This window comes from Artemia franciscana, chromosome 5, assembly GCF_032884065.1.
Source record: "Artemia franciscana chromosome 5, ASM3288406v1, whole genome shotgun sequence".
Classification (NCBI taxonomy): domain Eukaryota; kingdom Metazoa; phylum Arthropoda; class Branchiopoda; order Anostraca; family Artemiidae; genus Artemia; species Artemia franciscana.
This window is the reverse complement of record NC_088867.1, coordinates 50,162,882-50,180,411: the sequence shown is the minus strand read 5'-3', so window position 1 is coordinate 50,180,411 and position 17,530 is coordinate 50,162,882. Positions and strand designations below refer to the sequence as shown.

Here is a 17,530-nt window from a genome sequence, read left to right as displayed (position 1 = left end):
CAAACAACCTCTGGATACGGCCTTGCGAAAATGTTTTTCAGCGTTAATTTTTATGTATTCCACTGATTTAAAAGTATCAACTGTCTAACCTGAATAAATTTATGAATTTATAAGAATTTATCTGTTTAGTAATTAGGTCAATTCATGTAAATACTCGACTGTTCACTCGCTCTCCATTGTTTAGCATGCTAATACAATATTTTACTAATATGGTGTCCGGCTGAATCTTCCAGATCTTTGGCAATTTTATACATGGCCTCCACTTCACACCTCCTCAATTTATATTTTACTTCATTTTCTACTTTCGTTATTTTTAAATTATCTATCACTCAAACACTTCTTGTACAAAACCCTCTACGATTGTTCCAAGCTTTCATTGTTTTCTCTAACACTCCTAGTTGTGTTTCTATGCATATAGAACCTACAAGAGTGAAAACTAGCGCTTATGTTGACAAGAAACACTCAACAACATCTAGAGTTTGATGGTACTTGAATTTTTTTAGTGCAATAATGTCTCATTGTCTGTGCATATAAATAGATTGTTAGGTTTACCGAATCTTGAACATTTAACATATAATTGTCCATGGGAAAAGCAATCCGTATTCAGATCTAAACCGCATGTTTCTAATGATTGGCCTTGAAATCTTGGAAATTTAACATATAATTGTCCATGGGAAAAGCAATCCGTATTCAGATCTAAAATGCATGTTTCTAATGATTGGCCTTGAGCTTTGTTGATGGTGATTGCAAATGCTAATTGAATTAGGAACTACAATCTTTTAAATTGAAAAGGCAGATCCTTTGGAATCATGGGAATGCGAGGAATGAGAACAGCCTGGCCCTCGAAAGGCCCTGTCAAGATTGTTGCCTCGTTTTCCATTGCTTTTTTTTACAGCAAGTCGCGTGCCGTTGCAAAGCTTTGGTGGGTTAATATTTCGCAACAGGATTATTAGTACGCTTGTTTTTAGTTGTTTTACGTTCGGTGGAATCCCTGGGAGATCCAGCGAATTTAAAAGTTCTGTTGGATAGTTAACCGCGTCATTTGATTCCAGAACTGTGTCGACTGACTTGTAAATTACTTGTAAATGACGGTCTCGAATCTTGATCAGAATAATATTGTTGATTTCTTGGATGTCTTTGTTCTTGGTTGCTAGAATCGCTCGTTCTGTTTTGAAAAACTGCCGGGGTATGTTTTGGGGGCATCCTAGAAGCTGATCATAATTAATTATTTGTTGTCCCTTTCAAAGCTCGCAATAAGCAAAATATATTATTATTTACATTTTTTCAGCATATTAACTAAGAATTTGAAGTTTTTAACCTTAAATAATTTTTGTAAAACCCATATTAATGCATAGCTTAGATTTTTGTCAGTGTTGGTCGCAACAATCGGGGAAGTTACACTTTCTAGAGCTCCATGATATCATCTATCCTGGGGAAGAACTAAGGTAGATAGTCATGAAATAAGGGTAATTCAAGTTGTCTATGAATTTTCATGAGCCATTTGAAGGCAATTGGAGACGCGTCAACCCAAAATCATTCCGATATTTCATCCCTTAGTTCTAAGACTATCTTTATTCTGCCCTAGGAATGATTTATGGACGACTGTATGATAAACTTATTTATCAACAAGTGAAATGACATCATTTTCATACATTACTATAAAGGGTTTATTCCAGATTTACCTCTAACTCACATAGACTATCTGCCTTGACTTTTTTTTACAAATAGCAATGGTTTGATGGCCCCAACTACATGATTTTAATTCAAAATGTCTTAGTTTATGAATGGGTTCACTTGCCTAACACTCTTGATTTCCCAAAATATATTGAATAAAAAAATTTAAGACAGTCTTTTTTTTCAAAATAGCCCTAAGGTCATATAACAAGGCTCTTGGGGTTGATGCAAACCACCAGAGCCAAAAGTGAGGGTTGTAAGTTATGTCACGGGGCATTTAAGGTTATTATGGAATGGATGGTTGTTTCACTTTAGAAGAGGCTCATTTGGTTGAAAATTGGCTTTGAAGCGTCAAAGGTGGCACAAAGAATGATTTTTGTGGTCAGTGGTTTCTAAATGTGTTTTTAACTGTCCCAGTCCCCCTTCCCAACGGCCTTCTTGAAGGCCAACAAATCTATAAAGACTTTCTAGCCCAGGATCTCTGAGCCCTTTTCTTTATTGTACATTCAAAAAAAACATTACTTTGTTTCTTTTCGTCTCAAGTGTAATATCTGAATAGAAATATGCAAAGAAATTACTATTCCTATTTTTACTGCCCAAACCTGTTCTTTCCTGTTTGAATAAAGCAAGTAGAAACAGGGGAAACTGTGTTCCTACTCTTACTAAATGGACGCTGGACCTTTCAACTTTGGATAAAAGTATTGCATTAGTTATTCGAAGTTAATAAACAAGTATGAAAAGCAGGCAAAATTTTACATAGCGAAAATAATGTACTTGTGAACTGACTGAGGCAATGATAAAATATGCAATAAAGCCCAAAATCATGAGTATAACAAACTGTGAAAATAAGGCAGGCGATATACTTTTATGTATAGAAGTCGAATATTGAAACTTAATGCGAAAAGAAATCATACCGTATATGAGGTGTGATGTCTTCTCCTCAATGCCTTGCTATAAACGCTAAAATTTGACTTTGTCCCAATTGTTTAAGAATAACTCCTGAAACACAAGGGTTATTTAGTTCAGTTCAGGTTCTTTTTAATATAAGAATAAGAAGCGTTTTAAAAGTGCTAAAAAAAAAAAATACATTAGGGGCACACCTCATTTTCGCAATAATTTATGTTTAATCTAATTAGCGCCAAATACTACAAAGATTCTTTTAAGTTCTTCGGAAGGGTAGTTCAGATTCTGCTATGTTATTTATTTTTAAATAATATTGTATATTGTATAACTATATAATATTGTATAACTATATTTATATTGCTCTATTTTCTCACTATCGTCTGCTGTATTCTTGTATTTCGAGACTATTGCGCGTCTTCAAGTCAAAATTATTAGAAGAAGCTTATTATTAGAATTATGAGAAGCTTAAACAGTTAAAAAAGATAAAAATGAATGAAAGAGACTTCGTATGTGAAAGGTGCTGCTTCCTCATCAACGCCCTGCTCTTTGCGCTAACTTTAGACTCTTTCTCTTAACTCCACTTTTTAAAACAGTAAAAAACTTTCGCGTAGCGTCGATGAGGAAGCAGCACCTTTTACATACGAAGTAATTTCTGTTCGTTTTAAGTTTTAATGTCGCTCCTTACTTTCCGTTAAAAAAACATGTTTTTTTTTATTTAATTTCTGAACGTTTTTGAATCAATGCATGTTTTGATTTTGGCCATCCGCAGATGAATAATTAAAACGAAATTTGCATATTTATTTTTTTGGATAAATTGCTTTCTCATACTTTTGATCGAATAATTTTGAGAAGAAGGAGCGGGGGAGGAGGCCTAGTTGCCCTCCGATTTTTTCTTAGAAAGGTATCTAGAAGTTTTAATTTTTACGAATGTTTTTAATAGTAAAAGATATGCGTAATTTATAAATTAGCTTACTTAACGAACTTCTGTATTCTCATGTTTTATTACGTATATGAGGGGGTTCGCCCCCTCGTCAGTACCTCGCTCTTTACACTAAAGCTGAAATTTTGTCCAAATTTCTTAAGAATGACCCCTAAATCACAAAAGCCGTAGAATAAATAGTTGAAATTACTAGAAATTCTTTAGCGTAAAGAGCGAGGCATTAAGAGGAGGTGAGCCCATCAAATGCATAATAATTTCTGTTCGTTTTAAGTTTTAATTCTGCTCCATACTTTCAGCTGAAAAAACTTTTCCTTATTTATTTTTTCATCGCTTTTTTTTTAAAATATTGCTAGAATATCCTGCTCTCCCTTCATCGAAATTTTCTTCCCCCATGATAAATTCCTCCAAGGAAAGTTCCCCCAACATATCCCCCTCTTCTCAACCCCCCCCCTCCCCCAATCAAAAAAATCTTCTGAAAACGTCGGTACTCTTCCAAATTACCATTACTGTATGTAAGCACTGGTCAAAGTTTGTAACTTGCAGCCCCTCCCACGGGGACTGTGGGGGAGTAAGTCATCCCCAAAGACATAGTTATAAGGTTTTTCGACTACACTGAATAAAATGGCTATCTCAGAATTTTGATCCAGTGACTTTGGAGAAAAAAATGAGCGTCGGAGGGGGGGGGCCTAGGTGCCCTCCAATTTTTTTGGTCACTTAAAAAGAGCACTAGAACTTTTCATTTCCGTTAGAATGAGCCCTCTCGCAAGATTCTAGGACCACTGGGTCGATACGATCACCCCTGAAAAAAAAACACGCATCCGCGATCTGCCTTCTGGCAAAAAATACAAAATTCCACATTTTTTGTAGATAGGAGCTTGAAACTTCTACTATAGGGTTCTCTGATACGCTGAATCTGCTGGCGTTAAGATTCTATGACTTTTAGGGGTTGTCAAACAGTTTGTGGTAACGAACTGTAGTAAGGAGCGACCCGGCTCAATAGTAACCGAAACTCTAAAAAATGGAATTTTGGTACCAATAGTTACATAAAAAGAATGACATTTTAATGCTGATTTTAAATATATAAGTTTCATCAAGATCAGTTATACCCATCGAAAGTTACGAGCCTGAGAAAATTTGCCTCATTTTAGAAAATAGGGGGAAACACCCCCTAAAAGTCATACAATGTTAACGAAAATCACACCATCAGATTCAGCGTATCAGAGAACCTTATTGTAGAAGTTTCAAGCTCCTATCTACAAAAATGTGGAATTTCGCATATTTTGCCAGAAGACAGATCACGGATGCATGTTTATTTGCTGTTGTTTTTGTTTTTGTTTTAGCCCTTTTTAAGTGACCGAAAAAATTAGAGGGCACCTTGGCCCCCTCCCACTCTCATGTTTTCCCAAAAGTCACCGGATCAAAATTCTGAGATAGCCATTTTTTTCACCATAGTCAAAAAACCTAATAACTGTATCTTTAGGGACGACTTCCTCCCCCGCAGTCCCCGTGGGAGGGGATGCAAGTTACAAACTTTGACTTGTGTTTACATATAGTAATGGTTACTGGGAAGTTTACAGACGTTTTTAGGATTTTTTTTGGTTTAGGGGGGAGAGTTGGGGGGGGGTTACGTGGGAGGATATTTCCATGGGGGAAGATAATTTCAATGAAGGGGTGCGGGATTTTCTTGCATTGTTTGAACAAACAATGAAAAAATAAATATGAAAAGTTTTTTCTACTGAAAGTAAGGAGCAGCATTAAAACTTGAAACGATCAAAAATTATTACGCATATGAGGGGTTTACCTCCTCGTTATAACTCACTCTTTACGCTAAAGTATTTTTAGTAATTTCTACTATTTATTCTACGGCCTTGTTGATTCAGAGGTCATTCTTAAGGAATTGGGACATTTAAGCTTTAGTGTATAGAGCGAGGTATCGACGAGGGTTGAACCCTAATTTTTACCAATGAAAACGTTTGTAAAAAAATTAAAAGTTCTACTTGCCTTTTTAAGTAATAAAAAAATTGGAGGGGAACTGGGCCTCCTCCTTAACTCCTTTTTTCTTAAAGTCTCCCGATAATTGCAATTAATCAATATGCAAATTTTGTTTTAATTATTTATGTGCCGAGAGCCAAGATCAAAATATGCATTAATTGAAAAACTTCCCGAAATTAAATAGAAAAAACAAGTTTTTTAAATGAAAGTAAGGAGCAACATTAAAACTTAAAACGAACAGAAATTACTCCGTAAATGAAAGAAGCTTTTCTTCCTCAACGCCTCGCTCTTTACGCTAAAGTTTCTTACTGTTTTAAAAAGTAGAGGTAAGAGAAAGAGTCAAACTTTAGCGTAAAGAGCGGGGCGTTGAGGAAGAAAAGCCCCTTTCATATACGGAGTAATTTCTGTTCGTTTTAAGTTTTAATGTTGCTCCTTACTTTCATTTAAAAAACTTGTTATTTTCTAATTAATTTCTCCCTATTTTCTAAAATAAGGCAAATTCTCTCAGGCTCGTAACTTTTGATGGGTGACTAAACTTGATGAAACTTATATATTTAAAATACAGCATTAAAATGCGATTCTTTTTATGTAACTATTGGTATCAAAATTCAATTTTTTAGAGTTTTGGTTACTATTGAGCCGGGTCGCTCCTTTCTACAGTTCGTTACCACGATCTGTTTGATCTCTTCACATAGTTTCTGGCTCTAGGAACAACAAGTAACTCATACATGATAAGCTCTTGAATTTTTTCATGCAGAATTTCTAAGTATAAGAAATATCATCAGACTGTGTAATTTGTTACATTCAGAAACCAGACTACTACTACATCTATAATTACCAAACTCTTATCATCTTTGTTTTATAGGGGTTTATTCGGGTTTTCTAAAATCACTAGTACTCCCCCTCCTTTTCAAAACTATATTCATAATCTTTTGTAACTTATTTCTAACCTCATCGCCGCCATATGTAAGAAACTCTTTCACAACGCTACCATCACCTGGGGCCTTATAATTTTTAAATAATTTTGTGACTGTCATTAATTCTTCTTTCACGTCCAAAGTGTCACAAGCTTTTTCATTTCCTGTAATTCTATCCCGGCTTAGCATATTCTTATATCTGGGTCAGTTTTTAAGTTTTAGAGCTGTTCTTTGTTTTTATGGCACTTGGTATTAACCAAGTGACATGTAGCGATCGCAAATTCTGTCGGTCTGTCTGTTTTGGTTTTGCTACTTTAGGCACTTCCAGGTAAGCCAAGACGATGAAATTTGGCAACTGTATCAGGGACCGGACCAGATTAAATTAGAAATAGTCGTTTTTTTATTTAACCATCTGGAGGGGGGAGTGGGGGGGGGCAGGTTAATTCGGAAAAAATGAAGTATTTCTAACTTAGGAACGGGTGATGGGATATTATTGAAATTTGACGTTTGGAATAATATCGTGTCTCTGAGCTCTTATTTTAAATCCCGACTGGATCCGGTGACATTGGGGAGAATTGAGGGGGAAACCTAAAATCTTGGAAAACGCTTAGAGTGGTGGGATCGGGATGAAACCTGGTGGGAAAAATAAGCACAGGTCTTAGATACGTGATTGACATAACCGGAACGGAACCGCTCTCTTTGGGGAGTTGGGGGGGGTTGATTCTGAACAAATTAGAAAAATGAGGTATTTTTCAGTTACGAAGGAGTGATTGGATCTTAATGAAATTTGAAGTTTGGAAGGATATCGTATCTCAGAGCTCTTATTTTAAATTCCGACTGGATCCGGTGACATTGGGGAGAATTGAGGGGGAAACCTAAAATCTTGGAAAACGCTTAGAGTGGTGGGATCGGAAAAATAAGCACAGGTCTTAGATACGTGATTGACATAACCAGGACGGATCCGCTCTCTTTGCGGGAGTGGGGGGAGAGGGCTAATTCTGAAAAATTATAAAAATGAGGTATTTTTAACTTACGAAGGAGTGATAGGATCTTAATGAAATTTGATGTTTGGAAGGATATCATGTCTCGGAGCTCATATCAAATTTCAACCTTATCTGGTGATGGGGGTGTTTGGAGAGGGCGGAACCTAAATTCTTGGAAAATGTTTAGAGTGGAGGGATCGGGATGAAATTTGGTGGGAAAAATAAGCACAAGTCCTAGATACGGGATTGACCTAACCGGAACGGATCTGCTCTAATTGGGGGAGTGGGGGGGGGAGGTTAATTCTAAAAAAAACAATATAGAAAAAATGAAGTATTGTTAACTTGCGAAAGAGTGATCGTATCTTAATGAAATTCCATATTTAGAAGGACCTTGAAACTCAGATCTTTTATTTTTTATCCCGAACGGGTCCAGTGTCATTAGGGGGGGGGGGATCTTGGAAAATACTTAAAGCGGAGAGATCAGGATGAAACTTGGTGGAAAGAATAAGCACAAGTCCAAGATAGGTGACTGACATGACCGGACCGGATCCGCTCTCTTTGGTGGAGTTGGAGGGGGGGGGGGGGGGTAATTCAGGAAAATTAGAAAAAATGAGGAATTTTTAACTTACGAACGGTTGATCAGATCTTAATGAAATTTGATATCTAGACGGTTTTTGAGCTTTAAAACTCCCATTTTAAATCCCGACCAGATCCGATGACATTGAAGGGAGTTGGAGGAGGAAGCTGGAATTCTTGGAAAACGTGAAATCGAGGTATCTTACGAATGGGTAATCGGATCTCAATGAAACTTGATATAGAAGAATTTTATGTCTCAGATGCTTCATTTTCAATTCGAATAGGATCCGGGTACATAGAGGGTTGGAGGGGGGAAACAGAAATCTTGGAAACTGGAAATATTGGAAAACGCTTAGAGTGGAGATATCGGAATGAAACTTAATGGGAAGAATAAGCACAAGTTATAGATATGAGATATGACATAATTGGTACGGATCTTTTCTCTTTGGGGGAGCTGGGGTTTGTTAATTTTGAACAGTTAGAAAAATTGAGGTATTTTTAACTTAAGAACGGTTGACCAGATCTTAATGAAATTTGATATTTAGAAGGAACTCATGTCTCAGAGCTCTTATTTCAAATACCGACCAGATCTGTTGATATTGGGGGGAGCTAGAAGTGGAAACCAGAAAGCTTGGAAAATGCTTTTAAATGTCGTAGATACATGACAGACGTAACCGGACTGGATCTGCTCTCTTTGGGGGAGTCAGATGGTGGGGTTCAGTACTTTGGTTAGTTTGGTGCTTCTGGACGTGCTATGACGATGAAAATCGGTAGGCGTGTCAGGGAGCTGTATAAAATTGACTTGATAAAGTCGTTTTCCCAGATTCGAACATCTTGGGGGCTGCAGGGAGAGGAAAAATTAAGAAAAATTGAGGTATTTTTAAATTGTAAGTGGGTGATCGGATCTTAATGAATTTTTATATTTAGAAGGACTCAGCGCTCTTATTTTAAATCCCGACTGGCATTAAGCCTCTGATTTTCCTTTTAAAGCAATCTATTGATTCTTAGAATTTTGCTTGAGCTCATACCATATGAGCTCTTGGCTCTTCCGACCTCGCCATAAGTGCCATGTGAGCTCTTGTTTCTTTCGTTTTGTTTTTTTCATCATTTATTTACAGGTCTTTTATCTCCCATCAATTAACATCTTCTTTCTTTTCTAGGTTGATAATTAAGTTATTAAGTGTGGAGCTGAGCAGTAAATTTCGCTATATACTAATAATAAATAGAAGTCTGTATGCTGTTGCCGTCTTTTTGTGTGATAGCTTCAATTCTTCACAGAAAAAGGCGTTGCAACAGACCAGACCTGTCTTCTTTTAATTCTAAAGTTAAAAGAAAAATCAAGGGTTCTCAACTTTAAGTTCATTTAAGCATTAAAACTCGTTTTGCTTTTTTTTGTCTCTCCTTTTAATATTTTAAAAGAATTAGAGCCCTTAAACATTTTGAAATTATTATCTTTTTTGCTAACCCCTCGCTAAACGAATTTACTGCTCATCCAAGCTCTTCTGCTTCTTCCATGGCCTCTGCTCCTCAGCCAACGAACCGATTCCGGAGTCAAGAAAATTAAAAAGAAAACCTGAGATATGTTATTTTCCTTTTAACTTAATAAAAATTGAAAAGCTTTTTTAAGTTAAACGTTTTCTTACATTTTATCATATACTTACTACTTTCTGTTCCTAGAGTCAGCAATTATTTAAGGAACCCTGATTAAAAAGATAGTCAGTTAGAGAGGCGATCTTGCTCAAAATCTTAGTCATGGAATTGTTTTTTTTTTTTTTTGTTTGAAAAAGAAGCACTACATCTTGCACTTATTAATTTATACTGCTATATTAGCTGTGTAATAATTATAAAATCATGCGCTGCTTAAGTAAAGAGCGATGTGGGCACATAGTAGTATTATTGTTATTATTTTATTTTTTTTTTTTAGAATGGGTCACTTTCTATCGAAGGAGTTGTCGTAGAAACTTGACATAGAGGTTGACAGGGCTAGTGCCCTTTTTAATAGTTGAAAGTGAAAAGAGGGAAACTAAATCCCCTCTCATGCCCACCATTTCCCTACATACATTCGATCAAAATTTTGAAAGAGCCATTTTGTTCAACGTAGTTGAAAGTCCGCAAAATTATGTTGTTGCGGATGACAACACCCCACAGTCCTCAGGGCAAGGGCTGTAATTTTTGCCCTTGGGTATATAAGGTATATCTATATAAAAAGCGATCGTATAAGCTTCGGAGTGGGCTCATCGGATTAGTAATCGTAAGTTCTAGTGCCTTTTATAAGATTCAGAGTGATCTGAGGATGGATAACCCCACACCCCGCATTTTCCGTAAACACATCTGATAGAAATTTTGAGATGGCCATATGATGTCTTAGAAACTTCGGAAAAGGCTCATTCGATTGGAAATTGAAATAACTAGTGCCTTTTTTAATAATCAAATGTGATTGGAGGGCAACTAACCTCCTTTGCACGCCCACCATTTCCCTAAACACATCTATCAAAATAGGACAGACATTTTTTTGAATGTTGTTGAAAGGTCCGGAAATTATGTCCTTGAGGATGACAACCCCTCAGTGGTCAAGACAAGGGTTGTAAGCTATGCCCTTGGGGGCATATAAGGTTTTTATAGAAAGATTGATCGTATAAACTTTGGGGGAGGCTCATTGGATCGGTAATTAGAATTTCTAATGCCCTTTATAAGATTCAGAGTGATTGGAGGATGGATGCCCTCACACCTCGTATTTTTCCGAAATGCATCTCATAAATATTTTGAGATGGCCATTTGTTGTAGAAACTTGGAAAAAGGCTCATTCGATTGGAAAATGAAGGGGATAGTGCCTCTTTTAAGTGACTTGGAAGTAAATATCCCCCCTCCTACGCCCACCATTTCCCCAGACATCCAATCAAATGCTGACATAGCTATTTTGTTTAGCGTAGTAGTTGAAAGATTCGGAAATTATGTCTTTTAGTATGACAGCCCTCAGGAAAAGGGCTGTAAGTTATGCCCTGGGGGTATATATAGAAAGGGTGACGGTATAAACTTTGAAGGAGGTTCATTAGATTGGTAATCAGAATTTCTAGAGCCCTTTGTTAGATTCAGAGTGATTGGCCAATGGATATCCCCCCCCCACACACACAAAAACACACTTTGTATTTTCTCGAAATGCATCTGATAAAAACTTTGAAATCACCAATAGTTGTAGAAACTTCGAAAAAGGCTCATTCCATTGGATATTGAAGGGGATAGGTCCCCTTTTAAGAGTCGAAAGGGATTGGACAGCAACTAACCCCCCTCTGACAACCACCAGTTTCCCCAAGGACATCCTATCAAAATTTTGAGATAGCTATTTTATTCAGCGTAGTTAAAAAGTCCGGAAATAAGTTTGTTGAATATGACACCACTCCACGCCCATCAGGGTATGGGTTGTAAGTTTCGACCAGGGGGGTATATTAGGTTGTTATAGAGGATGGTCGCATAAACTTCGGAGGGGCTCATTGGACTGGTAATCAGAAGTTCTAGTACCTTTTATAAGATTTAGAGTGATCAGAGGTTTGATACTCCAGCCTCCGATCACTCGGAGATAAGTAAAAGCCCCTTTTACTTGTCGAAAATGATTGGAGGGGAACTAACCCCCCTCTAACGTCCGCCATTTCCCTAAACAGATCCAATCAAAATGTTTAGATAGCCATTTTGTTCAGCTTGTTAATAGGTCCAGAAATTATGTCTGAGGATGACAACAACAACCCCCCTAGCCCTTTTTAAGATTCAAAGTAATCGGAGGATGAATACCCCCTCCCACGCCTCATACTTTCCTAAAATGCATCTGATAGCATTTAGTTTTTTTATTTAATGTTATTGTTGATTGTCGTTTGTGTTTACTCCACTATCTTTTGATGTAAGTGGGTTATAAAGAAATAATATATTATTATTATAGTTATTTTGAAATAGCCATTTGTTGTCGTAGAAACTACAAAAAAGGCTCATTCGATTAGAAATTGAAATTACATTTTTTAAATGTCACAATTCATTGGAGGGCAACATGAACTCTTCCGATGCTCTTCAATTCTCAAAATACATTTAATCAAAAATTTTCGGTAGCCATTTTGTTAAGCATAGTTAATAGGTCTGGAAATTAAGTTTTTGGGGTGGATAACCCTTACAGCCCTCAGCGAAAGGGTTGCAAGCAATGCCCTGAGGGTTTATAGTTTTTATGGAGAGGGTGGTCGTATAAACTCCAGAAGGAGCTCATTGGATTGAAAATCAGCCACCCCCTCCCTACATCGTATTGTCCACAAATGTTTTCGATAAAAATTTTAGATACCCATTTGTTATAAGAGTCCAAAAATCATATAATAAGACCTTTTGGATGGGAAGAATCTCCCATAATCTGGGGGTAAGGTATTTAAGTTATGACGAGGGGCATATAAAGTTTGTGTGGAAAGGGTGGTCTTATGAACTCTAGAAGAGGCTCGTTGTATTTAAAATGTATAGTTCTAGTTCTCTGATAAGAGTCAAACATTATGGAGAGCAACTAGCCCCCCTCCCTGAAAACCTTTTTTCCCATGTCCGATTGAAATTTTAAGAGTTATTTTGTTCAGCATTGTTGAAAGGTCCAGTAATTATGTCTATGGGGATGTCAACCTCCCCCGAGTCCTCAGGACAAGGTCTTTAAGTTTGGTAAATCAATAATTGTTTACACATAGTGAATGTTATTGAGAAAAGTATGCATGCTTTGAACTTAGTCCAAGAAGACAAAGGGTATTCATATAAGTCTTTCAGAGAATGTTGAGGGGAGTGTTGAACTAAACCAAAACATGTTATGTGTGTATAGATTGTCATAAGGATGCAAATATAATTTCAGTTCGTCTGAATTCACCATACAAATAGCTACCCATACTATTGATTCTCATAGAAAATAACTGAAAAAATGTAAAATATTATTTTTTCCATGAAAAATGCTATGTCAATAAAAATGAAAAGAAATTAATTTGAAAAACTGCAAAACAAGTTTTTTAAAGAAAAGTAAAGAGCCCCGTTAAGCCAAGAATGAGCAGAAATAAAGCCAAATATTCCTCCATGCGTAAAATTAACACAAATCACTATCAATATACAAATGAAACTCAAAGCGGTCAGAATTTACAATTAATAGCCGAGTCAAGCTCAAAACGAGCAAAAATTAACGTGAGTAAGGTTTATGACTCCATGCCTTCTCAATATCAGAACATAATTTCTGCTTAAAGTAGTATCTTCAAATAGGCTACAAATTGCTGAAAAAATATTATTGCGGAACATATATTTGGAGAAATATATTGTTTAATGTATTATCTTTAAGAAATAGATGGCGTCTCGAAGCGCAGCTCTAGGACTGAAAGTTGAGCTGCATGATAAGTAAAAAAGCTACTTTATTGTCAAAGTAAACATCGAATTTTTCAATGTTTAAACTTTTGGTTTAAATTTTAAACAAATGGTTCCTTTGCACTCAGTTCCAGTGAGTGCTAAAGAAGCATTCTCTGTTTTACAATACAATGTTTTACAATCCCCTTAAAAAAAAATCCAGTTTGATATAATTCCCTTACTGTATATAATTCCTCTATTTAGCCTAAAGTAAGATTCGAATATTAGTTGCTATTTGGCAGGAAAACTTGAAATATTACTCTAATGCAGAAATTTATGATCATATTTATTTGGCCAATTTTAAAGATAACATTCAGGATTCAATATATAAATGCCTTGTTAAAAGAGTATTTTTCTGAAAATTGACACAGTATTCTATTCCAGTGGGTAAAAATGATCCAGATTAGAAACTTTTTTTTCTTTAAGCCAAAGAAATGCCCCTGTTTAAGAAGAAAAATATAAATCATATTACAATATTTTAAGAAAACTGTAAACGTTATTGCTAGGAAAAAAAAGGCTATAGGTCAGCTAAAATAATTTTTCATATTCCTTCCCTTGCCTCCCGTAATGAGATGTCATTGTCACTCCCTTTCGAATATTACTTATAGTGCTCGTTTGTTTCTGTTACGTTTTCAAATGGTAGTATTCCTTGGGCTTGCTTAAGGGATTTATTTAGCGACTGGAGAGCCTGAAAACAAAAAAAAATTGGTAGAAGGGAAAACTCCTATTTGTGTTATTTAAAAGATTTTTATTTTAGGTTTTTCTATAGGTTTTCAATTTAGGAAGGTTAATCTCACTAACCTGGGACGTACACATGATTTCATTTCAAATAGGGATGCATTTCGAGATTTATTTAGTAATTTCAATCAGAAGTGCCTCCGTTGAAAAATTCTAGGATATCTGGAGAGGTAAGTCTCCCCTGCTTATATTCCTGCCATGGAGCTTTTAAGTTGGCTGAATTATTAGAATAGTAATGAATCAGTAAGGACAAGGTGGGAGGGTGTAAATGAATTTGAATATAGAAGGGGGGAAAATAATGAAAATTTATTTCAATTAAGGAGATTCGAGGAATTTCTTAGGATTCCAGAAGTACTACATGAGGTTTATTTTATCGAAATCTTCCATTAATAGCTTACTTGCCACTCATTTTGATTGTAAAACTCAAACACAAGAAACATTTCTATCAAGGGAGTCTAGCCTGAGATAATTCTGGAGGTTCAAAATATTTCCCAGAAACTTGCCATTTTTGTTTTGTTTTAGACAGTAATATAAATTCTTTAGAATCTAGGGGGAGATGTAGAATGACCTTTTAAAAATCTTTCAGCGGGAAATCTTACTTTTTTGTTCAATTATTCAAAGAAAATATATTTTTCAACAAAATTACAACAAAAATATTCTTCCAATTATGAGGTATTTTTAATTTTTCGAGGCAGCTAAAAAGAAAAGCCTTTAGATAATTATAGTATTTAAAATGTAAAAAAGGAAAAATTATAAACATATACTAAGCTGTATAGATTTTTCTTGGAGATGGAGAATGATGATGGATTGGTCTTATGTGGTTTATTTTTATTTTTTTATGTAATTGAGGGACTACTGTTAGTTGATGGGTTGAATATTGATATTTATATTGAATCAAGTTTTGAATGACAGCATAATGAAATTTGAATGAGGATATATTTATTTTTTCACGTTTACTAGACTTTGGACAGCCTTCCGTCATGCTCTTGACAAGCCCAAAAGAGCATTATGTTGTAATGTATGCTGTAAATACTTTGTTCAGTAACATAGATAAAAATAAACGGTTCGAAAATGTCTTCAAGGGTTAAAAACGGGTAAGGTAGAAAAAAAAGGGCTGGTCGGCCTCCCATCACTTCCAAATTATTAAATTTTTTATTTCCAACTTAATGATCCCTCCACGGTTTCTTTGATCAGACATCCTACACAGAGTGACTGGTTTAAAAATATATTACGGGTGTGTTCAAGCTGATGGTTTTTCAGTAACTGCAGTTACTGCGCGGTAACTGCCCATTTCTTACTGTAGTAGAACCAGTGGGAACGGCACAGTAAGCTGACTAGCAGTAGCGTCAGTTTCGAATTAAATGCACGTGTCTACATTTAAGGGACAGTTTAATGCTGATTAGTATAATTTTTTTTTTCCTTCTGTTTCAGAGTATTTAGAGAGGTTCTGAGCCAACCATGGGCATTTGGCTGTCACAAATGATTTTGCTCAAATGAGCTGGTGAAAATTAAATACAACATATACATTTTCTCTTTTTTTATTATTTCAAGGCTAGAATATCACAAAACTAAGCATTCACATAGCTTGATTGTATCTTAAGCAAATACAATCCCTGATGGAGTTTTGTTGATACCTGTCTTAAATTGATTTGTCTAAATAAAATGGGCCTATAGCATTTACAGGATAGTAGTGGGACAACTAGGCTATAGCAAGTTTTTTTTTGAATTTTCTACTTTTTTTCAAATAATTATTGTTCTCTGGTCAAATTTGTGTTCCTTGCTAAGTGGTAGGCGCTCTGGGTTGGATTGATTTGTCCAAGGGGTACAGGTTTAATTCCTGGCATTGTCAGTTTATTTGGTTTTGGATAGGGGTTGGTGGTATGACTAACCTCAGCTAGAATTGGCCTAACTTTAAATAAGTACAGATGGAAATCTAGGGACAGTAAGAAGGAAGGGCATGCAAGAGCATAGGCTGGCTGGTCCCTAGCTTCCTATTGCACTACCTGGCTAAAGGACCACCAGGTCCTTTACTGGCCTACTGACTTAGCCATAGAAAATTTCTTTCAAACCCATTAAATATAAGTAGAAATGAAGAATACCAGTATGATGGTCCTTCTATTTCCTTGAAATGTGGATGTATGGACAACAGTGTGGGTCATGAGAGATAGCTTGTGAATGTAATTGGGGTGAATGTTCTACAAGATTTAAAAAATTTATGACTGTTGCTCAAGGTTGGCAACTGAACACAGAAGTATAATTCTGTTATTTGTATTTCTTTGTGACTATTAGGCTTATTTAATGTCAAGTATTTTAAAGTTAATCTTCTTTAATTTGTTTTTGATTGCCATGGCCCTAGGGCTTAAATACAATAAAACCTACTTATATCCATTGATTTTCTTTAAATAGAGAGGAGCTCTATGTTTCCTAGCTCAAGTAAATTTAAATGTAATTGTCACAAATATAGGTCACCCTTAAGATTGAAATGAACAAAGCTTCAATTATGAATCCATTTTCCTTTAAACAGACAGAAGGGGCAAACCTTCAAGCTTTGAAAAATTCAATCTCACTTTTGGGCATTCTCACCTTTCCTTTTCAAAGGAAACTTTCTTTGGATGTTTCCCACCCAACTAAAAACAACATGGACAGAATCAGGTACAAGTGACCTTCTACTTAGCCTACATACACAGGGGAAAAGCATGCATCTCTATACTATAATTTATCTCCAACCTGCCTAATGTGCAAATATATAGCCAAAATTATGTAGTTCCAATGTATTCTGTCACCTGTTACCTTTTCCCCTATTCTTGCTTTGTTTACAGTTGCTTCAATTAACAGGGAGTTAAAGGTTGAGGGATAGATTGGCAGAATCAATGGGAAACATGTAACTTCAGCTATAAATATTTTTGGAGGTCATCAAAGGTCAATGCCCTCAAGAGCAAGAATGAGTAGAGATGTGTACTTTGAAATACCTTCCCAGGACATACTTTAGCCTGTAGACCCATCCCTGAAAGTTTCATTTTCCTAACCTAACCCATTTCAGTGATAGCAAGAAGTCAATCAACTAGAATTTTACTGGATAAAATTTCCATCCTTTGGAATAGACTCTGAATAGTCTACCCTAGCCTACTTCTTCAATAGGATTAAAGACAGTCTCAGAATAATGATTTGGCAGCCCACAAATCCTCAACTTATCTGTAATACTTCACCTAGGCCTGTTTACAGAGCCTAAAAGGAGTTAATGCTTAAAATGCTACCATGTGGCAATTTAATGGAGCCTCAATGTTACCTGGAAGAAGTCAATCCTTAGAATGATTCCAAATGGCAATTTAAGGAAATAATTATGCCTGGATATGCCAGAAAACATGGAATTCTTTAAATTAAATAATAAGTTTTTCATTGATTTAACCTACTTGCTAATA

At 35.8% G+C, this 17,530-nt stretch overlaps 1 protein-coding gene across 2 annotated transcripts in view; it reads left to right on the top strand.

The window, feature by feature from the left end:
- The window catches only part of LOC136027549 (uncharacterized), a 59,665-nt gene extending 50,054 nt beyond the window's left edge, over positions 1-9,611 (top strand). For both annotated transcript variants that reach the window (XM_065704908.1, XM_065704909.1), the window contains exon 4: positions 9,146-9,611. In XM_065704908.1, the coding sequence (XP_065560980.1) occupies positions 9,146-9,302 (157 nt within the window). In that variant the 3' untranslated portion in view covers positions 9,303-9,611. The remainder of the gene's footprint in view (positions 1-9,145) is intronic.
- Positions 9,612-17,530: the final 7,919 nt, after the last annotated feature.